We start from the raw sequence: 24,841 nt of genomic DNA, 5'->3' as shown, positions 1-24,841 counted from the left end.
GGTCTAGTGGCTAAAGTCCTCTCCTTGAACGTGCCGGGATTCCATATGGGCGCTAGTTCTAATCCCAGCTGCTCCACTTCCCATCCAGCTCCCTACCTGTGGCCTGAGAAAGCAGTCGAGGATGGCCCAAAGCCTTGGGACCCTGCACCCGCGTGGGAGACCTGGAGGAGGTTCCTGGCTCCTGGCTTCGGATTGGCGGAGCACTAGCCATTGTAGTCACTTGGGAAGTGAATCATTGGATGGAAGATCTTCCTCTCTGTCTCTCCTCTCTCTATATTTCTGACTTTCCAATAAAAATAAATAAATCTTTAAAAATATGGAAACAGTGTCTTTCAAATCACTTTCTTTTAGAAAAACATATATTTATTTTTATTGGAAAGACAGATTTACAGAGAGAAGGAGAGACAGAGCAAAAGATCTTCCATCCATTGGTTCTTTCCCCAAATTGTCACAACAGAAAGAGCTGAGTTGATCTAGAAACACAGCCAGAAGCCCCCACAGGGTCTCCCAAGTGAGTGTGGAGTCCCAAGGCTTTGGACCATCTGGCTGCTTTCCCAAGCCACAAGCAGGAAATGAACCAATGTCCTCGTGAGATATCAGTGCTTGCAGGGGAATGATTAGCAAACTGAGTCATTACACCACCCCCAAGATTTACTCTTTCAAATAATTTTTGCTGGGTTCCGTGCGGTGGGTGTGGAAGACACGAATGTGTGACGAGTATTGTTCCATTGCAGACAGGGCCGCAAGGAATTTCCCGCTGCACCGCAGGGCCCCGGGGGATGTCTCTACAACCACCTGAATGCAGCTCCACCTCCCTTTGCATGGACATAGGACAACCCCGCTGAGATTTCTGTAATCTATTTAGGCATTGTCTGCCACTGCGGAGTTGGTGTTTACTACCAATGTGAGCTTGGAAGTTGATGTGTTGCTGATACCGTTTTTAGCAAAAGGGCCTTTTATTATTGTGGCTGCCCACACTGACCATATGCTAATCAAGAGTGTTAAGTCCCCAGGTAAAGTGGGAATCTAGTCTTCCCTCTTTTCTTGATCTTTAACTCCCTCCTTCTGTGATGCATTTCCTTCCTTAACTGATTCAAGAGGAAGTAGAATGAGGATTGTAATAGGAATTATAATAGGAATGTGTTAACTGATTGATATGCACCATCTATTGAGAACTTCCTAACCACAGGGTCAGGATGGATAACATCCTGCTTTAAGGTGAAACAAACGGCAGAATTATCCCTGGAAACACCCACTTGACCATGACATAAAAAGTCTGAGCCAGAGTTTGACTGCTTCTGTAAAAGTGAAGGGGACAGCTTTCTCGCATTGTCCGTTATGATCCTGGAATCATAGTGGTCCATTTCGTTCCTCTTTGCGCCTCATCCACACACCCTTCTCAAGTTCCGAACTTGGCTGGAGCTGGACTCCGGCAAATTTTAATTAAAAATTGCAAGTGAACAAAATGGAGGAATCAAAGCATTAATCAAAAAAAGATGGAAAATGGAGTAGATGAATCAACCACCTCAGCTTTATGCTTGCAGCGGAAAACTGGACAAGGGGAAACCCTAAGATGGACTATGTCAATCAGTGGACTCGGCACCAGCCTCATCATACCTGGACTGTTGCTGATGATATGTTGGAGCTTCTAATTGATCGAGGTGACGCTCTGCTGGCTCTGCCTACAAACCTGAGAGGGCCTCCCTAAGAGGCCGTTGAACTTGAACTGGACAAGTGGGATGCTGGACTCTGCATGGTGTAAACTTTTAATTAGGGAATCTCAACGGAACTTGAGCTGTGGTTATGCATCAAGGTGAAGGAATTCATGATGGGGGAAGGGTTTGGGGTGAAGGGGGGGGAATCCCAGTACCTATGAAATTGTGTCATGTAATGCAATGTAATTAATGAATAAATGAATATTAAAAAAAAAGAAGAAAAAAATTGCAAGTAGAATAATTTAGAAGATAACAACAGCCTTATTTCTCAAAAATATCATATTATATGTATATTCTATAAATATCTCCCTATTAAATAGTAACCTATATGCATTTATTTTTATAACTCCATAACAGCTTAGTTATAGCTTTTCTACTTTAAAAAAAATTTATTCATTTATTTAGGAGGTAGGCAGGCAGAGAGTAAGCAATAGAAAGAAAGTTGCCGACAGAATTCTTTGCTAGCTCACTCCCTAAAAGCCAGGTCTAGGCAGGGACTGAACTGGAGAATGCAATTCAAGACTTGTCCCAGGGGGACTGAGGGTGAAATTCTATGACTTGAGCCATCACTGCTACTGTCTGAGATTGGTATAGGCTAGAAACTGAAGCCAGGTGTCAGAGTTGAAAATCAAACCCAGGCACTTCAGGGGATCAATTGGGCATCAGGGTACTGTGCTAAAAGTCTGCTACCAGTCACATCTATTTTTAAAGGGTACTACACTCCACATTTAAGGCTGTCCCACATCCCTGTTGAGCCCTAAGCATGGTGTGATTTAGGCAGGCGTGCACACTAAGTTACCTGAGGTAACAGACTCGGTGATGTTCAAATTGTTCAGAGAAAGTCCCAAGGACTGCCGTGAAGATGAGGAGGAGGTACTGCTTGACGATTCTGATGGTGGCCGGGCATGCTTAGCTGTATTACCAGTCTCTGCCTTCAGCCGATCATTTTCAGCCTTCAGTATTTCAATTTCATTCTGTTATGTAAAGAGAAAACATGGGAAGCATTTAGTGAGTTTCACTGGGAAAATAGTGCCAAGGCTTTTATCAGAGTTAGTTCATCTCTTAAATACAACAGCATGAATATGCTGTATATATAAAAAAGAGATATTTGAAACATTTCCTTCCAGAGAAGTAATGTTAATCTTTCCTTTATCTCTCACTCATATGACCACACCAACCATTAGTCAGTTCTTATAATTTTTTGCATATATATTTTTGACAAATTTTCCAGGACTCTACCATATCTGAACTATGGATAATATAATTGAATGGCTCATAAAACTTCTCCTTTTAAAAATAATGTTAAGTTTCAGAGAAACAATGCCACTGTTAATACTATGAACTCACAAAAAGCTGAAAAAGAGCAAAATAAAAAATAATATTAATCCGATGGCTTAAAATCAATTGAGAATCCCAGTAAATCCCTGAAAAAAATTCTTCCTCTTTTAAAAGAGGGCATAAGCTCATAAAAATAGTAAAAATCTTTGGATAAATATATACATTGCAGATGAATCCACTCAGTAAGGAGCTTTTCTTATTTCAGTCATCTGTGGAACCAAGTGATTACTGGTTGACAATAACAAAATGAAAACTTAGTCTGAGCACAGACTGGTGCTGAATTTAGCCTGAATTTAGATGCTTCCAAAAAATATAAAACTTTAACTTTTACAGATGGCATTCTAAATCATTTTTCCTTCGTGAAGAAAGCTTGTGTTACATTTCCTTAGCTTCCCCATTACTTTTGTTTTCCAATGGATTATAAGTGAAGGCATTTGAAAATCAGATTTAAAAGGAACAGGAAGAAAGGGCCAAACCCTGGGAAAATTAAGACCCATGCATTGCAGAAGGTTTCCTGAAGACCTGGCTGTCAAGCTGAATCTGGAGGGGGTAGACAAGTGTCTGGGTCCAACTGATGACTTGGCACACTCATTTCCAATTCTACATATGGCAGGCACAATGGGGTGTTAGAGAATAAACAGAAAAATTGTGTAAACAGAGTATATTTCCATAGTGGGTTTGAAATGCTGTAGCTGCTCTGTAACAACCCAGAAAAGGGGAAAATGCAAGGTTTTTATCTGTTTATTTTCTTTCTCAAAGGTACGTCAGTGCCAACCTGCATCCGGTTCATGGCTTCCCGGATCTGGTCCAGATGATGAGCAGAGCTGAGAGCTTCCAGCCGGATATCCGTCAGCTTTAATTCCTTTTCTCTGAGCTCGCTCTTCAGCTGCAGAATTATCTCTGCCTCAGCCTCTGTGCATTCACAGATCCTGAGGAAGGAAACAAACCGAAATTGGTGGTCTTGTGGAAGGCAGAAAATTAGGAAGAGCATGCCTTTTATAAAGGCTGAACTGCAAAATTATCCAGCAGGTACAGGTAGTGTTTGCTGCTGGTAAAACCTAGAGAAAGCATAAGGAGTTTTAAAACAGTAATGCATCTGCAAGTTTGAAGCTGAAAATAGGTATGCTTTAAAAATATATCCTATTTTCACAGATTCCCAAGCAGTCTCTTGTTAATAAAGTTATCTTCAAAGTTTCATGGTTGCAGAAGACTCATGCCATTATGTCATTACATTCTATCATTTCTCAAGGGACTTAAACCTCTTTTTGTAACCTGTGAAATATTTTTGTTTAAAAGCAAAGTGATTATATTCTCAAATTTTTTTTTCCTTTGCAAAACTGTACAAAGGATAACCTTATTTTCTTCAGCAATGATTTCCAGTTACCATGAAAATCCAATATAAATTATGTGGGAAAATAAATTAGAGAGACTTGTTTTGGACATTTAAATAATGGATGTGTGCTATATAATCTTCCTGTTAGGCTCAGCTGATTTAGAAGATCATGGTTAATGAAGCTAAATCACAGGTTTCAACCCAAGAGCAGGCCAGCTGGGGGGCTGTGCGAAGGTCATTTAGATCATATTCTTTTTTGTTTTTAAAGACACACACAGGTAAAAATTTTAATTATGTTGTCCTTTTTAAAGCAACACTATTTGGAAAACTGTAATAACTTCAAAATATGACCAATCTACCCAAAGGATTTCCTAATATGCATAAAGTTAGTATTTATTAATCCTGTTGATTTCTTTCATCTTATGAAAGGAACACATAATTATAGAAAAGTGGTAAGAACAGGGACCTTGTTGATTTTATACCGTGCTCCTATCATGGTGCCTAATAGTGCTTGTCACATAGTAGACTCCCCATAAACATCTGCTCACGAGTTTCTGAAGTACAGAGGAGTGAGCTCAGGGCAGTGACATTATTATCAGAACTGTGGTGGATGTCACTCCATCTGATGCTCCAGTTCCTCTTGACTGGGGGTGTGGCCATAGACATTAGGGAAGTAATACATCCATTTCACTGGATTTGGGTAATATTAAATAATTTACAGTATCTGAACATTAAATTTTCAAATCATTGTGAGTTTTTTCTATGTCCAAGAAAGGTGTGACTATCTATGGAGAATAGTAGCTATTTAGGACATTTCAGGACACTATTCTCAGAGTATATCATTATTTTATTTTGTTGTTTTGTGGACAGTTATATAAAACAATTTGTGAAAAAGAATGTATTTTATATTAAAAATACATTTTCCATTCATAATTTGAGATCAAGGTTGCTGATCACCAAATGGTATGATATATTCTTTCTAAAATTTTACACACAACACGGATGTTTTATATGGCTGTTCTGCGCTATTCAGTATTATGAACATACTCTGTTGGATACATTGCTATACTGTAATTGTGGTCTTCTTTCCGGTACTAAAAAAAAGTGCTGCTACTATAATGCCCTATTAGAAAACAGCATTGCAGATAGCTTTTAGGAAAGCAAATGTTAGTCAAAAGCACAGAAACAGAGTATGTAGTGGCTAAGATGCAATCATGTGACTCTAGAAAAAGAAAAGAGAGCACAGCTTGGGTTAGAACTTGGGTCTTTGTAGTTTTCATGCACCACACTCCATTTTTACCGGGATCTATGCTTGTAGATCACAGGGCCATTTTGCCGTTTCTTTGGTGGCCAGACAAGGGGTGACCTGTATGGATGCACAGTTAGATACGAGAACTAATGCAAGTGAAAAGAAGTGAGAACAATGATTCGGAAAAGGGGAGAGCGAGATCAAGACACAGTGAAACTCTAATATCTATCAAGAGATAAGGAAGTCACGGGCTGTCTACCATTCTCAGAAAGATCTCCATCAGGGTGGAGAGGACATTGTCCTTTTGAGAACACAGTTGACTGCATTGAAGACATAGACATAAGCTGGGCCTGAACTGGTTTCATAAGAACACGGTCAGCAGTCTGTGAAGGATGTGACTTACGCTGAGGCCGACTGTGAGGGCTTCATGGCTCCAGAACCGCAGTCACTGGAATTATGGGGCAGCTTGGGGGAAGCTGGAAGGGATGAATCAGTAAGCTCTTCGATGTCTGAATGTGAGGAAGGAGGTTTGGTGGATTTTTTCTTTCCAAAGGCTTGTTTGAAAGAACTCCTCAGCTGCAATGAGGACAGAAATTACTCATCTTGTCTATGTGCACTGGGAAAGCTTTGACTTTGGGGCAGTGTTTGCAGGAGCCACCCTAAACGCTGCCTGGGGTCAATAGGTATAAGCACAGCATTAACAGTTGCAGCACAGTATCTCTAAAGTAAATGACACCATGTTTTTGTATTTACATTTTATACTTATATATTAATCCAGCACAGCGCAAACAAGAAGGTTTTGAAATAGTGCAAGGTCAAGGGCACCGCTGCCAGAGCACTCATTTAAAACTAAGTACCTTGAAGGGATCTCCATTCCCAATGATTTTCTCTTCAAGGCAATTTGTTTTAAATGGCCACTTTAGCACTACAGTCAAGTCATATCCTGCTGGCAGTACAAACTTAAAAAGCAAAATGAAATCAAATTCACCTAACACTTCATTAATTGTGATTGTCCATTCAAATTTTCAACTCCAGGACCATTCAAATCCAGAAATGGTGTCCCCCACAGCTCTATTCAGAAAGTGGCTTTACTTCTCTTTGAAATTTGAGATTAAAATGAAAAGACACAAAGAAAAAGACATACAAGGTAATCTGTTTTTAAAAGGTATAAAAGCCTACTGCCAAAATGAATAGCATTCATGCCAAAATAGGTTTTTTTTTTTAAAAGGGATGCATGCCAAATTGTCCAGTTTATATTCACCTCACTTCCTCTAGAGTTCACCTTGCAGAAACACGAAAGAGTGGAATTACAAATCAAGAGAATGACGGTTGATCAGGGTTTTTAAAAATATTACCTGCATAAACATTTTCTTGAACAAAAAAGATACTTCTTTTATTATTTATAGAAAGCATGCCAGTGAAACACTCTGACAATTATGTTTTATCAAGAATTGTGATAAAACCTATCTACATTTCATGTATTATAAGGAATCCTTTATTTCACTGTTTTCACAATGATGATAGCTTTATTTTTTTTGATAATTCCTTAGTATTACCAATTATATTTCAAGCAAATTGTGGCACAGTTATGCTACTTTCTATATTTCTGCTATCTTTCCTTGGTTTAAAAAATAATCAAGTACACACTAATGGATGTATTCACCATCATATGAGGTGAAATTTTATGATTCTGGCAATGAAGGGAACCTTTCAAGACTCCAGTTTTCTCTAACCTTACTGTCATTACCTCCATCACCACTACCAGAAACACATCATTTTCTTCTTCTCCACTCTTAAAATAAGCACCTGGTCCAACCCACTTCTTTACAGGTTTTAGCTTATTTTTATTTATGAAAGCTGTTTAAAGCCACTGTTTACTCTCATAGTTCTTCAAATTAGAAATTTTAGTTCCTTCCAAAGATGAACAAATCTGCCTAAGGGGCAGTGGAGATTCAAACCCATGTTTAGTTCCAACTCCAAACTGGGTACTCTGCAGAACCATGTCATCCTGGTAAGCGCCCCCATTAAAGCTGCCAGTCATTTAAACAGTTCTCCTAGTAAAGTGCTGTAGCTCTCTTCTAAAACTTTAATGGCCTAGGAGAAAAAGCCCAACTCATTTTCCGATAAAAAGCTGTTGAACAGCATGTGATGACAGCTTACCCAGTTTTTCTTTTTCTTTTTCTTGGAGTCAGCATCATTACCACTGCCAATGCTTGAATGACTTGTAGCACTGTTAATACTAGAAACACTTTCGGAGGAGTGCTGCCTTCGGATGCGGAGATCTACCAAAAGACAGAGAATATCACATCTTGTCATACAACCTCAACTGGGCATGTAGGTCTTGCAGGCTTTCTCAGGGAAAGTTCTCTCCAACAGGGCATTGTACATATCATTTTGATATTGTCTTGGTTTTATAACTTTAATAAAATACAATCTTACTTGCTCTTGTTAGCTAAGTTATCTACTTTAAGAGTCAATGAGGAATCTCATGTATGTCAGAAATATTGATGGTTTAATCAGTTATGAGTTGTGTCCAAAAAATGAAATGATATGTTGTGGATTTCTATTTAATACCTTGACCAAACAGCACTCTTGAATGAATGTACTTCAAATGAGTAGTTCTGTGGAGTAAATGGAAACTCATTTGTGTCTTTGTAAAAGTTTGTGCCTTGAATAAAATTACCAAAGTTAAATACAATAAGTTTCCATTTTACAGAATAAAGTCATTTTAGAGTCGAAATAAAGTGAAAGTCACAGAGGTACAACATATCTCAGATAAAGAAACTAAAGTACAAAGAAGGTAAATAATTCGATCAAGGTCAAAGATTCACTAAGGTAAAACTCCTCAAGACTGTAACAATGTTAACTGGGTTTATAAATAAAACAAAGAATGTATTTAATATGGTACACTTTTCCTAACATACTTCTAGTCCCTATCTGTGACTTACCATAGTTAAGAGTAACTCTAATAACAACAAGTGATGATAAACTTGATTTTAGTACATTTTTAGTGTGCCTTTGGGATATCTAATTTTATTCTTAAACCATATGACCAAAATGGGTTTAGTAATCTAATCTTTATCACCTTTCTGAAAAACAGGGGAGCTATAGTCTCACACTCATATGTAATTGGCATCAATACAAATGAACCAAGCAAAAAAATGTGTGTATATATACATACATATACTTCAGTGGAACCAATTGTTATCGAGCTTTCAAAAAATTTCCATGAAAAGTACAGTAGAAATTTAAACCTTCCAAAAGACTAAGTTTTTAAATATTAAAAACTACTTAGGGAAATAATCCTATAATTGATTACTTTCAAAACATATACTAAATGAGCATATATGTGGGCCTGTTATACACACACACACACACATATATATACACACACACACACACACCCCTACGTACTTATATGTGTATATGAGATTATTTCAACAAGCTCATGGAAATGGAATTAAAATGTGGCTTAATTTTAGTGGAAAGAATTCAGATTCATGCAATTTCCTCAGAACATGCATTTTTTATAAACTCCCTGAAGCTCTCCTAAGCATGTATTTCAGAATACTTGTGTCCACACATCCACACGGAAGACCCAGAAGAAGCTCCTGACCCAGCCCTAGCCATTGTAGCCAATTGGGGAGTGAATCAGTAAATGAAAGATCTTTTTTTTTTTTGTCTCTCTAAAAATGTGTCTTTCAAATAAACCAATGTTTAAAAAACACGGTGAGAATGTTTTCTGCTTTTGAATGTAAACTGCAATTCCAATTGCCAAACCCAAATTAAGACATTCATGTGTCTTCTTTTGATTCAACAACAGAGAAACACAGTATCTTTTAATCAACTAACATGGAACTTGATTTTTGCTGTAGTTAACTCTGAGCTCCTCTGAAAAAGACATAGCTTTTTCCTAATAACATTAACAAATACAGCACCAATATAAACTATTAAAATATTCAAAATTCTTACTATATTCAGAATTAATAAATAATACTTACTTGATTATTTCTCAACATTGAGACACATTTAGTGATGAAAAAACAGTACCCCTTTGAGATAGTAGTTGTCCTCATATAAGGGTGCATTTACCTCATTGTGTAATAGTTATAGTATCGAAGTTAATTGTTGCTGAGGGTATGTTGGAGCCTTTAATTGATCGGGTTGATAAACTGATGGTTCTGCCCTCAGAAAGGACAGGGTCTCCCCAGGAAGCTGAGGAACTAGATTGGACTATAAGATGTTGGACTCTATGTTTAGTTTATGCTTGCAAAGGGGGAATCTCAACTGTACTTGATCAGTGGATATGCAACAAGGTGGAATATTCCACATGGGGGGAGGGAGGGGGAGGGGTAGGGTGATTCCCAGTGCCAATGAAACTGTATCACATAATACAATGTAATCAATGAATAAAAAAAAAAAGAGTGCATTTACCAACAAAGGCTTGGTACAGCACAGCACCAGTAACATGAACCGAAGCAATGCATTTTTGTTTTCTTTAATATTTTCTTCCTAGTGCTTATAGGAATTTGATTCTGTACATGGAGACCTCATGACTCGAACAGAATGGCTAACCAATACATAAATCTTTAAAAATCTGAACAAATGTAGAACTCTTTTAAAGTAGAAATTATATGCTTCTTGACTCATTCATTTTCTACTTTCCACCCTCTGAATGATCCCTGTTTCAATTCAAGCAACCAGAATCACTTACCTCATCTACAGTAGAAATAGCTAGCCTGTGTAGCGACCTTCAAACCATTTACAAACAATAACTGCAGAAGTCCTTAAAAAAACTGTACCATTACTCTTTGAGATCTTTCAATGTATTCTCATTTTAATAAAAGGAGAAATGATTTAGCTATTAAATATGGCCCCAAATACCAAAACAATGTGAATTAGTTCTATAATAATGCTCTTTACTTTCAAACATTATCTTCCCTGCATTGCTTCTATAAAGGCACTAAACTCTTTTTTACATAGGAGTTTCCTGGACTCCTCTTCCTTCAATACTGACAATAAGAATTTGTAATCATTCTTTGAATTTCCCCTTAAAAACTGCTTTCATCTGAGCAGGAGGCAGGGTAGAGTGGAAAGTATCATTGTGCTCTTAAGTCTGTATATTTGTTTTATATCTGTATATTACAGAAGGTGACATTTGTTTACCTTATATAAATAAAATTAAACTTAAAACAAATAAACAAAAACAAAAAACACACAACCCCCCCCCCCCCAAAAAAAACCTGCTTTCTAGGAAAAGCCTTTCCTGACTAAGTAAGCACTAATAGAGTCCTCTGTCCTTGCCCTGTCTGTGGTACCTATTCTCATTCTTTGAAAGTTTATCACTATCTTGGGATGTACAAAATGCTACATCAATGATTATACACATTCTTTTACTTTCTACTCTTCCACCGGACCAAAAAAATCAATGGAGTAATAGCTATGTCTACTTTCTTCACCATTATAAACTATGACCTGTACAGAGTAAACCATGTAGAAGAAAATCAATATGGAGCTGTTTTATGTGTATGTAAATCTATGCATTATGTATATGTATTCTAATTATTCATTCAAAGCAACTGTTTGCCTATCATTATTTCTAATTCAAATTTAGTCTTGAGAGCAATACAATACATATGGTATTTAACTGTATTTCCTATATGTTAAGGAAAAATGCTTCCATGTTTATCCAGAAGTAGTGACTTAAAAATCGATAGTGCATTTCTTGTGTTTATAAAAGCAACATTTTTATAACATTTATAACATTTTTACTGTCAGCATCATTACAATTATTTTTACACAACTTTTCTGTTTCTGAGTGTTTCTCTATGTGTGGGGCATAAAATTTCCCATCCACTGCAGTGGATGTGTACCCCTGAGTACAAAGTCATTATTTTTTAATTTTTATTTTAAACATTTAATAGAATATAGAATATACAGCAGGTGCTTCAATGTGCTTATAAAGAATCTATACTGTATTATAGATTTATTATTTGCTAATAAATATGATACATAGATTTACAGAAAATAGAAAGGTATATTAATAATTTGGCATATGATTTTTCCACCAGTTTGCCTACAAAATATTGCCTCATTCCAAGGTAAGTATTTAGCTTAGCAGCTAAGCGGCCAGGTGAGATGTATGAATCCTATAATGGAGTGCCTAGGCTCAAGTTCTGGTCTGTTCCTGATTGCAGCTTTCTTCTAATATACACCCTGGGAGGCAGAGGTAATAGCTCAAATAGGTGGGTTTGTTTGATCAAGTTCGAGTTCCTAGTACCTGGCTGTGGCTATGGTGGCACCTGGAGTAAATCAGCACATGACAGCCTGTCTGTTTCTCAAATGAAAATGTATTTCCTTACTCTGAATGCTAAAATTTACATCACAAAAGTACTTTAAAGGTCTCGAAAACTGAATTTCGATATGATTTCAGAATACAAATTTATGGACTGTACAACTGTTTCTCTCCATGTTATGTTAGTCAATGTGATAAGAATAACTCGACTAAATTTGTATGTCTAATGATTTGCAACTCAACATTATTTTAAAACTTGGGAAAATCGGGCCCGGCGGCATGGTCTAGCGGCTAAAGTCCTCGCCTTCAAAGCCCCGGGATCCCATATGGGCGCCGGTTCTAATTCCAGCAGCTCCACTTGCCATCCAGCTCCCTGCTTGTGGCCTGGGAAGGCAGTTGAGGATGGCCCAATGCACTGGGACACTGCACCCGCGTGGGAGACCTGGAAGAGGTTCCTGGTTCCCGGCTTTGGATCAGCGCAGCACCGGCCATTGCGGCTCACTTGGGGAGTGAATCATCGGACGGAAGATCTTCCCCTCTGTCTCTCCTCCTCTCTGTATATCTGGCTGTAATAAAATGAACAAATCTTTAAAAAATAAAAAAAAATCCTTTAAAAAAAAACTTGGGAAAATCAATTTTTAACAATCTTGACACATTTCAATACTAACTTACTAGCTTTTCCATCATAGTCATCACCCTCCCACATTTCTAAGAAAAGGAATTCCATTTTTTAAATTCCAAAAGGTATATGAAGCTACCTGTTGCTTAAGATAAAAGGAATCCTTCCACAAAGTTTCACTTCAGTGACTTGTGCTGTATTAAAGAAAGGATTAAACCTTTTTAAATCCCTTCTGGACCTATTTACGACATGAAGATTTGGAACATAAGCTGCTTTATTATAGCTCTAAGATAAGCTTTAAATATGCAGTAATTTTCCATGCAGCATATAAATCAACTCTCCCACATGGAAAGTTGCTAAGTTCTTAACAGAAGTAGCCCACAGAGAACTAGTTTGTACTTCAATTTAAGTACATTTCACTTCAGTTAACTGTTTTCCTAAAATTTAAAGTATATTTAAAATTATATTTTTCTTTTCTAGAAAATTGTAATAAAATCCCTTTTATGGGCAAGTCATTATGGCCACTAGGGTGAAAAAAATAAACCCTTCTACTGCAGATCAGAAAAGTCTGACAAACCTTAAACAAAGACACCAAAGTATACTAAAATTTTAAACTAGGCAAGTACAGCTATTTCCAGAAACATATCACAGGGAACCTCATCCATGTTTTGAGTGGTGGTGGGAAGCAGAAGGCATATTTAGTCCATATTTTGCAGTATCTAAACACACCATGTAAAATGTTCCAACTGTTGAACACACCATGTAAAATGTTCCAACTGAAAAAAAATAAAATATACAGATAAGTAAATTACAAAGAACTAAAAGAAATGTACTAGAACTTAAATGTGAAATACATAATTCAACAAAAGAGCAAAATCTGAATGAGTTTGGTATGTGATGGGTAATCAATTTGTTGAATGAATGTAGCTAGCTAAGAAGTGTTACATCATGCTAACAAATTTATATGTCATGCTAAAATCAATGGGATACCAGTTGATATGTCTTTTTGGATAACTGCCTTGGCTTCAGTATGAAGAATGGTATGAACTGGGGTAAGAGTAAAAACAAAGCTATAAGCGAGCTTATTGTAGCCACTATTCAATGGATAGATGATGGAGAAGGTAGCACACTCAGAAAATAGATATAAGAGATATCCAAGGGGCAGAAATCAGCAGAGAGTTTCATTAAATTAGAAGAGGAAGAATTATGAATGGCACCTAGATTCCTGGCTGTTTGGAAATATGGTGATGTTACTTAGTAAGCCAACGAGCACTGAAAAAGAAGCCAGTTTTAAAGGAAACATGATAAATTCAAATTCAGCAATGTTGAGTCTGTTAGGCAGACATCACAATATATCTCAAAGGAGCTCTATGTGAAGTTAATCTTCAGCAGATGAGCCTGGCCTGCAGATACAGATTTGAATTGTGAGCACATGAATAACAGTTACAGCTGGCATACTAGATGAAATTGTATAGAATTTCAGATAGGATTACAGATTCATAATCGTCAGAATCATAATGGAGGAGAGCTTAGGATTTCAACCATTAGCAAATGGATATAAGAGAGTGAATACACAAAAACAAAGTTTGAACAGGATTTCAAAGGATCTGAAGGAAAACAGAATGTCTGACATTATGGATATTGTAAAAAGGAAATCTTTCAGGTACACAGGATTGATACAGATGGGCATCAGTATCAAATAATACTTCCATCTCTAAGTAAGATTTCAAAATTGTCACTAGATTTAGTGTCATATAAGTCACTACTGGTGCTGTGCAGGAAGTAAGTGGTGGAGTTGGAGAAAATGAAACTGCACTCCACTAGGCCAAAGAGCTAATGTAACTGAAGACAATGGAATCTTGTATAAAAATTTCTCCAGAATTTCTCTGGAAATGGAAAGAACAGGACTTTCTGGATTTATCAAAGTACTTTTACGATGTGAAAGAGTTGACAATACATAATGAGTGTGCTAAAAAGAGGTAGGCCACGATAAAACAGAACTTAAGCAAATTTAAAAAAATAAGAAAATGGCATTAATTATAAGCATTCTTTCATTGGTAAGCCAATGGTGAGAGAATAAAAAAATTATTCCTTTTTTAAAATGATGAAAACATGGTAACAATAGGAGACAGATTAACTTGTAGTCTGCTTTCTTATTGCTTTAAAATCTTCTACAGAAAATGTATCATTTTATTGTCTCTAAGAGGAGCACTCCCAAAGTTTCTAATGTGTTACAATAGTGATGATTTCATTTTTATATACAAATTTCTGGTTCCTCACTCCTGGGCTGCTTCTCTCTCTATGACATTAGATATGCATTCTCATTGTATCAAGTTCAGTGCAGAAACGTGTGCATATTGTTATAGAAGGATATTCTTTCATGACAATTTAAAAGTTCCTTAATAACAAACCCTGTAGGAAGACAACTGATTGGATAAACAAGACAAAGAGAGATTCTTCTAGGCAAGAGTATGGGAACAATGGATGGGATCTATAGACAGACTGATGGGAACTCCCAGGATCTCAAGTCAACACCTTACTGTTGATATGCAAACTTCTCAAAACCTCCTCCCTTATCCTATGTGACCATTAGTCTATAACAGCCTGATGCTGTGAATAAACTCGGGTCCAGACAGCAAACAAAACCCTATTGTCAAATTCTAGGATTCTGAACACACTGACACCGACACATTATAAAAGGCAGTATCACTGCTTTTTTTATAAGCTCTACTCAATTACTAAAGTATGATATTAGGTGAAAATGGCAATATTTTAAAAATATACCTTTAGGAGGGTGATCTGGACCATTCAGTGCTCCCTGAATGGCTGCCTGGGCAGCAGAGTTCTGGGCTTTCAGCATTTCAATGGTTTCTCTCAGTTCTATCAGTTCAGATTCCTGAGGAATAAGCAGAGTACAGAAATTTTAATTCCTAGAGATAAAAATAACAGGACCTTGTCCACATTCCACTAACAAATGAATTTGGGCTTTTGCAGTGCAAATCTCCTGAGGGCTATGGATGCTTCACTGATCTGTCAATCCATCACTTTTCTAGCTACAGAATTAAAAACAAGAATTTTTCTTAGTTATTTTAAAAAGTTATGTGAATAACCTTAATGACTTCACAGGGTGGCAAAGTCAAGTAGCACTAACTTGAGCAAGGTGTAACTAATTCTAACAGACTTCTTAGGGTTCCTTTAGACAGTTAGTTATCAAAATTGCATTAACAGTTTTTTTAAAAGAAAAACAAACTGTTTTCCTTAAAAAGTAGCAATTATAAAATAGTAAACATTTGTAGGAAGCTGTATCATGCTTGCTATGTGTGTACATTATGTAATAGATATGTTTTTAAACATTTAACACTTTTGCATAATGATACTATCCAAAAGTGTTATCTTATAGGGATTTTTTTTTTTAATTATTTATTATTTAACTTCAGTAATTACATTGTATTATGTGACACAGTTACATAGATACTTGGGTTCTCCCCACCCCTCCCCAAACCCTCCCACCATGGTGGATTCCTCCACCTTGTTGCATAACCACAGCTCAAGTTCAGTTGAGATTCCCCCATTGCAAGCGTATACCAAACATAGAGTCCAGCATCTTATTGTCCCGTCAAGTTCAACGGTTTCTTAGGTATACCCTCTCTGGTCTGATGACAGAGCCAGCAGAGTATCATCCTTATAGGGATTTTATACAGAAGTACATGTCAACTGGAAGCATTGGATTTTTTGCCAAATAAGGCACTTCATATTTTTTTAAAGCATTTTACACTGGATATTTTTTGTTTGTATTCGGATTTGAGACCTGGAACTCATCTCAAATTCGCTCTTCAAAATGTCATCTTAAAATTCTCCTGGAAATCAAGGTCATCTTTATTTCTGATATATGTCATCTAATATAATTCCTGGTATGATCAAGTTTCACAAAGCAACACAATAATTTAAAAATTATTGAAAAAAAACACTAAAACATGTTAAAAATTAAAAAAAAAACAATAGAAAATGAAGTTCTTTAATAGAAGCTGTGTAAGAGTTTAAAAGTCAAATGTTTATAAAAGACACATTTTCTCATTAACTTTGTAGTGATTAAACATACATCCTAAAGAAAATAATTGTATTAATTTACTCCTTTACAGTTACTTATGAAGTCAGTTACTTGATCAGAAATGATTCATTATGTAGACGATAAAATGCTCAAAGCAATTAAAAAGGAACTGAACGAAGATACAGATAGGAAATACTTTTCAACACAAACTCAATAATGAGGACTGTGTTGTTTGTTGGTGATGTCATCCTAAAAATTAGATCCTTGTCAGACACTCAGAGGGAGAATGACTTGGTAATGGATTTGTCATTTATCATTTTCTCTAATATCTTTGACAGAAAGCCCAACAGTCAAACCTGGATTCTTCATGAAAAGCAGTTTTTCCACCTCAATGTGTCCCCAAATAAAAGAAAAAAAGAGGTGTATTTATTCTAACTGAAGACATTTCTTAAAACATATAATGTTAACCCAAAAGAAAAAAAAAAAACATATGGGATAGACGCCTGGTCCCTTAGATTTGTTTTCATTGGTTATTTGACGTACTTTCAACAAATGATAGCTATATTTAAAAATAAATTCTCACAAACATTAAGTATATTGTAATTCAAAGGTTCTCATAATGAAAATTCAGCAGCAATGTCTTAGGTTTTTAGATGGATCTTCAGAAACTTGATCCAGTGGTGTGCAAGTAATTCAAACCCCAGCAGTGCCAACAAACCCACATATCTGCTGATTTGTGTCCTGGTTGCCCCATTTCCTACCCAGTTCCCTCTTAGTAGCTTGGAAACAGCAGCTACAGACGGATCAAGTACTTGGGCTCCTACCATTCATGGCTCCTCACTCCTGAATTTGGGCTGCACTGGGCCCTACCAGTGAGGCCATATGGGAAATGAACCATCAGATGGAAGGCCTCTCTGTGTAACTATTGGTTTCCAAATAAACAAATCTTTTTTTTTTTTAATATTCATTTATTCATTAATTACATTGCATTACATGACACAATTTCATAGATACTGGGATTCACCCCAAACCCTTCCCCCATCATGAATTCCTTCACCTTGATGCATAACCACAGCTCAAGTTCCGTTGAGATTCCCTAATTAAAAGTTTACACCATACAGAGTCCAAATCTTAAAAAAAAACTTGATTGTAATTTATTTGAATTTAACATAAAGGAAATACAGAGAAATATATTGGTTGAAAATTTCCAATGTCATGACACAAAAGTCAAACACAAGTCATCACAATTTCTGTCTCTTCCACTTCTATATTTTGTCTCTTGCCCAAATACTAACATACATGTGTATTAGAACTTAGTATATTTTCTATTAAAAATAGATATTCCAAGAGAATGCGGGATAGAATTTACTGGAAATAAGTTATGCTTTCACCAGATATTTAATATAAAAATAACTATTATATACACTTAACATATATTATTCAAATATTAGTCATAAAGCATAAGTATGAGACTGTTAGGTACTGACTAAATTTTAACAAACTCAGATGAATTTTTATGTAAAATGCATGGTATCTATACATGTAACTAAAATGGACAGTGGATGAAAATTGGTTAAAGTATTTGGCTGTAGTTTTAATATAGAAACAGAAGTGTGTTCTTATATAAATGCCTAAACAAGTGAGCTATCAGACATTTTCAGTGTCAAAACTGTAACCTTTTCTAGAGTTACTGATTATTGAAGCTGTTTTTAAAACACTGAAGCAGAATATTTAGGTATTTTACCTTAACTTGGCATTGCTCAGTATGACATACAAAAATGATTACTTTCTAGAATTAGGCATCTCTTTAAAACAACAGATCCTAGCATCAGTGTTGTTACTCCATGTAGCAAAATTAATCCAAAGGGAGACTTAATAGGTCAGAAATGTATGTATAACACAACTTGGGAAAATCACATATATGAGAAACTTACTGCAGCCAAATTCATACTAGTCATGTTTTAGGAGAACTTCATTAAGCATAAGCAAGTGCCCCTGAGACATGCCATAGTGTTTGATTAAAGATAACTAAATTCTACCCTGTTTGATATAAGTGGCTCAAAGCCACACTAGTTATCTCACCAGGACTACAAATTCCATTTTTAAAATTTCCATTAATGAGATAATACTCTCACCTTGTTGCTCAAAGTTACAACCATCTTTTTTTTTAGCTTTTACAGATGACTTTTCCCTTTATGTTGAAGTTCCTTCCACACTTAAAAAGCTACAGTCTATTGTTTCCATAATTTTCTATCCCCCCGCGCTTTCTTTTTGACATTCTGCCTTTCAAATAAACAATTTGTCAAAAATCTGCTTTGTAGCACAGCAAGTTAAACCACACATTTTGATATTGTTGTCTCATATGAGCACTGGACTGAGTGCCAGCTATTCTACTTCTGATGTTGCTTCCTGCTAATGTGCTTCGAAGCAGCAGAAGATGAGCTAAGCACTGAGAGACCCTGATGGAGTTACAGGCTCCAGGTGTTGTTCATGTGACAATTGAACTGGTGGATGGCACATGTAACGGATCTCTCTCTCTCTCTCTCTTGCTGTTTCTCCACACTTCTCCCCAACCCCCATTACTCAATCTTTCAGTTAGAGAAATCTTAGACTATATCTATATCTATATCTATATCTATATCTATATCTATATCTACATATAGATATAGATATATAATTTATTTATTTATTTCACTCCCTTTGGATATATTCCTCGGAGTAGAATAGCTGGGTCATATGTATGATAGGTCAATTTTCAGTTGTCTTAGTACCCTCCATACTAACTTCCACAGTGGCTGCACTAGCATATATTCCCACCAACTATGGAGTAGGATACCTTTCCCAAAATGGCAAATATGTTTTCTCTGATATAAGGCAACTTGCATGCAAAATACAATATATATGTAGCAACTGAAGATACATTGCATTATGCATCTCTACTCCCAATTAAAAGAAGGGACTCTCAGGGAAACTGCTCAAACACATCTTGACTTACTGACATTGTCTATATCTACAATGTTATGTTATACTTAAATAACAGAATGTTGGACTTGTTATTGTAGCTGAAGGACTACATTACTGTAATAACATGGATGAAAAGGGTGTTGTGGGGATGGGGAGGGAAGAAAGGGAATGAAAGAGAGGAATCCCTATACCTACAAAACTATACTATGGAAAATAATAACAGCAATAAAAAAGTGAAAAAATTCTAATTTCTTAATTCAGTAGCTTCCAGTTTATGACTCTCCTATTAGCAAAGAAAAGATAGAAGACTGGTATTTTTGCAAAATATCTTGGAAAGAAGATTGTCACTATCATATTTTTATTGCTATTTTCCAACAAAGTAGTGACTATTTTAAAACCTGCGAGTCAAAGTAAAATTTCACTTTCCTTTGATGATCAATTTAGATAATGATGCCTCTGATATATGCTGACCACGATATTTTAGTTTTCAATATAAGTTTCTTCCATATAAGAAGTTAGATACCATCCATATGTCTTTCCATTGTTTTGAGAAGTGAGAATTCTACCTCTGAGCAATCAATGCCATGTTTCTTTTTTCATGTTTTTGTATCGCAAAAGAAATGATCAAGGTCATACTTGAAATGCTTCAAAACAATTTTGTGTCATAATACTAGCCTTGCTTGATGTTCATTCCAATCAAATTTCCTAACTATTTCTGAGTGCTCTCCCTGTTTCTCACTATATAAGCTTTGTTAAGAAGTCTACAGGCTTAAGGAGGCCACAGGGAATTGGATGCCCTCGGAGGCCGAGTGCTCTGAGGTCACCCACCCGCAACCGGAGCTTCCGCTGGGGATGGAAGAAGTCCAAACACTACCGTACAGAAACCAACGTCATCGGAAAGACAACCAGAAGCGCTGAGCGGTCCACAGAAACAGAAGAACAATAAACGTCCTTCGGGACAGGGAGGAGAGCTTTCTCTGGTCCGAGCCTGGCTCCACCTCTGGACCCCCACCCTCCCTTGCAATGACCATCAGGATCGCTCCGAAAACCCCTCATAGCAAACAATCATACAAACTAAAAAAACCTAAAATAAATAGACAAACAACAAAAAGTAGAGCTTGGAATCTGACAGGAAAGAGCTGGCATGGATTTGCTCATGCCTCGCTGGGTAGGACACGAAGATTAGTCACTCTTCACCGTGGTATTGGGGACTTTTCTGCACACCCCCCCAAAAAAATGTTCTGCACCTTAATTGTTGACAAATGTCTTGTTAGAGTTACAAGCCAGTCTAGATTATCCTAAAATCTGCCAAGATCAGTAAAATTATACTTCAACACAACAAATGGCTAAATACTAAAATGAAATAGACACGAGACAGCTGAATGGTACCTTAGAGCCATTTTAAGGTATATAGCAGCCGGTCCTGTATATAAACTAAAATTGAAATGTCAATGAGCAAATCATAGGTTGTGGTTAAGAACTTGTTTTTTGTTTTTTTTTTTTAACATACTGGTTACGCAAAACCATGTCAATTCCATAATGTTACAAATTGCTGTTAATGTTATATTGGGACTCTTAATTGACTGGGATGATATTCTACCAGCTCTAACTTTGGACCAGAAATGGTCTCCCCAAGAAACTGTTCAACCCATCTGGACAATAAGTAGCTGGACTCTATGTTTGGTATATGTTTGCAAGGAAAGAATCTTGATTGAATTTGAACTGTAATACTGCACCAAGGTGGAGGAATCCACCAGGGGGGAGGGGCGTGGGGAAGGGTGGGGGGATTCCCAGAGCCTATGAAACTGTCACATAATGCATAATAATTAATAAAAAAAAGAAGTCTACAGGCTTGACTACAAATCTAATGAAATATTTGATCTTTTAGGCCAGACTGTTAAAATTTTCCACTGAATCTGTCTTTGGCTTCCTCACACTGACACTCAGTTAATTACACACTGGTCAGCTGTTCTTTCTTTGAACACATTCCACTCCCACCTGCCTTTGCATTTGCCTTGAAATTTTGCTAATTTTTATGCTGAAACAGCCAGGCCATTACTACTGTATTTAATTCAGATGAATTAAATTCACCATGTTCCAGTAATGAAAGTTATTTGAAATTTGTGAATTCATATGATTTTTTTCCCCTAAAAGCTTAATGAATGCATTGTCTGATTCTAGTGACACAATTTTTAAATCACATCTAGATTATGTGCATCTTAATGTAAAAAAGAAGGCGTTAATGTAAAGACTCAAGGCAACTAAATTTTTAGCTTCTATCCTCAAGGATTTGACTTCATTTCTAAAGTTTAAGTTTTTGTTCATTTAGTCACCCCGAAATAGTTTCACAGAAGAATGAGGAAGCATGAGACTAACAATGGGTTCGATTTTGGAGTTCCATCACTAATAAGCAGATATTCTTCTGTATCACTCTGAACTACAAAGAAGTTTAACCCACAATACTTTCATACTAAGATATGTCCTAATTGCCCAGTTTGGGCAGCCATAAGGAACTAACTGAATGTCTCCTGAATTCTAAATTCCTACATAACACGGAGGGCAGCTTAGGTAAATTTGAAATGGAAGATTCAGCAGTTTTGTAATCTTTCATTCATTAAAAAAGAAAACAAAAAATTGTAGAATTCTTGCCACTTCAGTGATTTGTATCAGTCTTTTTCAGTGGTATTTCATCCAGGAAATTAATCTTGGCACAAAGATTTGAGTGAAATTTCCCATCATTTTCCTCTGTGGTATTTTTGTAGTTTCTTCCTCTATGACTCACTTCCAGACCTTTCCCCATCCTGGTATCTCAGCCTGGGTAGTTCTTTTCTGCCATCTCCAACCTGCCACAAAAGTGATCTCAGAATCCTCATGACATTGAACCATTACATTTCCAATGACACAACAATTTTCTGCCTTTTAAGTTGTTTATGCTTGTCTTTCTTCTCTTACTAGACTGGAAGTGTATAAAGGCAATGTGCTACCATTTAATTTGGCAAGGGACTCTGCGTTATTTGGCATCTAGAAACAAGGAAAATTGTTAGAACGCTAATCCAGGCTGTGATTTTAGTATACAACGGACACTAAAATTTGAATGTAGTTTCAGACATTTAATACCATACGATTGTTGAAAATTACACAATGAAGAGAGACTAGCATTAGTTTAGTTTATCTACTCACAAGTATATAACCAGGACATAGCGTCACATTGGCCTTTATTCATGGGTTAGCTTCCAAGGCTGCTTCCCAATATCCTCCTCAGATATGCTTCATTTTTCTAATAGTGCTTATTATTATCATATAATATCCTATCTTTAAATTATGTTTTTAATTATCATGTCACCTAGTAGCATATAAATTCTATATGGAATGTATTCCAGGGCATTTCAAAACATTTGTGGGAAAACAGAATTAAAAGGTGCCTCTTCCGGGCCAAACATTGCGGTGCAGTGAGTTAAGCCATTGAAAGTGATGCTGGTATTCCTTATCAGAGTGCTGGTTTAGCCCTGGTAGTATACTTCTAACCCAGCTACCTGTCAATACACCTGGGAAAGCAGTCAATTTATGGTCCAAGTACTGTGCAGCTTCCACTCAACTGAGATGTGGATGGAATTCCAGGCTTCTAACCCTGGCTTCACTCGGCCCTGATCTTTTCAGGCATTTGAGGAACTAACCAGCGGATGGATGGTCTCTTTTTGTTTCTATTTCTCATCCTTTCTTTGTGACTCTGCCTTTCAAATATCTGAAATACATGTTCAAAATTTATTAATTGGGTGAACAATGTTTAAAGTCCTATTAGTTTTAAATGACATAAATTTCTTACATTTGAGAAAGCCTACTACGTAAAAACATACAAATATCAATTCTAAGTGGAATAGGACATATATGTGCGTGTATATATATATGCACTTATATATTTTATCTATATGAGGAATATGAACACCATGAAGAATATACATGAATAAATATCCTATATGAGGAATACCTTATATGTTATGATCTTCATAGTACACATATTCTAATAGCTACTTATATTTACAGTTGTAGATTGTAATCCATCTATCATCTATCTATACCGACTTTTTAACTGGTTTTTTAAAAGATTTATTTATTTTTGTTGGAAAGGCAAATTTACAGAGAAAAATACAGACAGAAATCAAAGCATTAATCAAAAAAAGATGGAAAATGGAGTAGATGAATCAACCACCTCAGCTTTGTGCTTGCAGCGGAAAACTGGACAAGGGGAAACCCTAAGACGGACTATGTCAATCAGTGGACTCTGCCCCAGCCTCATCATACCTGGACTATTGCTGATGATATGTTGGAGCTTCTAATTGATCGAGGTGATGCTCTGCTGGCTCTGCCTACAAACCTGAGAGGGCCTCCCTAAGAGGCCGTTGAACTTGAACTGGACAAGTGGGATGCTGGACTCTGCATGGTGTAAACTTTTAATTAGGGAATCTCAACGGAACTTGAGCTGTGGTTATGCATCAAGGTGAAGGAATTCATGATGGGGGAAGGGTTTGGGGTGAAGGGGGGGGAAATCCCAGTACCTATGAAATTGTGTCATGTAATGCAATGTAATTAATGAATAAATGAATATTAAAGAAAAAAAAAAAAGATCTTTTATCTGCCATTTTAGTCCCCAAATGCCTGCAACAGCAAAAGCTGAACTGATCCAAAGCCAAGAGCCAGGAGTTCCTTCTAGGTGTCACATGTGGGCACAGGGTCCCAAGGCTTTGGCCATCTTCTGCTGCTTTCCCAGGCCACAAGCAGGGAGCTGAATCAGAAGTAGAACAGCTGGGGCACGAATCAGCACCCATATGTAATCTTGTAACTTGAAAGTGGAGGATTAGCCAAATGAGTCATTGCACTGGCTCCATATACTCCATGTGTGTGTGTTTTAAACATAGTTGAAATTCAATATAAATTTGATGACTGACTAAATGGATAAAAGAACCTTGGAACTCCTGGAACAGACTTTCAAAACCCCTGCTGTCTATTTCCTGAACCTCTTTCTCAAGATTGTTGGATCACTAGGGAGCAATATAACCTTTTATCTTAGCTCCCTAAAGAAATGCCTTTGCTGAAATATGATTAAATGTTATGCCCTCAGCTTTTAGAGAAATGGCTATTTGAACAGTGATTTTGTCTTTTGTTATTTCATGACCCCAATTTAACAACCTTTGCAATGAATTTGTCATTGAATTCAGGGCCAAAAAGTTTGTCTCTTCAATCTAAATTATGTTCTTTGGGTGAGAAAATCAGCATGAAACACAC

General features: G+C 36.6%; 1 protein-coding gene across 3 annotated transcripts in view; it reads right to left on the bottom strand.

Moving 5' to 3' along the window:
• Nucleotides 1-24,841, bottom strand: part of NAV3 (neuron navigator 3) — a 727,630-nt gene that overhangs the window by 31,649 nt on the left and 671,140 nt on the right. For all 3 annotated transcript variants that reach the window (XM_058673421.1, XM_058673422.1, XM_058673423.1), the window contains 5 exons: nucleotides 15,334-15,445; nucleotides 7,796-7,917; nucleotides 6,039-6,211; nucleotides 3,829-3,982; nucleotides 2,515-2,689 (listed from right to left, as the gene is read on the bottom strand). In XM_058673421.1, coding sequence (XP_058529404.1) covers nucleotides 2,515-2,689; nucleotides 3,829-3,982; nucleotides 6,039-6,211; nucleotides 7,796-7,917; nucleotides 15,334-15,445 — 736 coding nt within the window. The remainder of the gene's footprint in view (nucleotides 1-2,514; nucleotides 2,690-3,828; nucleotides 3,983-6,038; nucleotides 6,212-7,795; nucleotides 7,918-15,333; nucleotides 15,446-24,841) is intronic.

Source organism: Ochotona princeps, chromosome 15 (assembly GCF_030435755.1).
Source record: "Ochotona princeps isolate mOchPri1 chromosome 15, mOchPri1.hap1, whole genome shotgun sequence".
NCBI lineage: Eukaryota > Metazoa > Chordata > Mammalia > Lagomorpha > Ochotonidae > Ochotona > Ochotona princeps.
The sequence above is the reverse complement of the archived record's forward strand: the minus strand, read 5'-3'. Positions and strand labels throughout refer to the sequence as shown.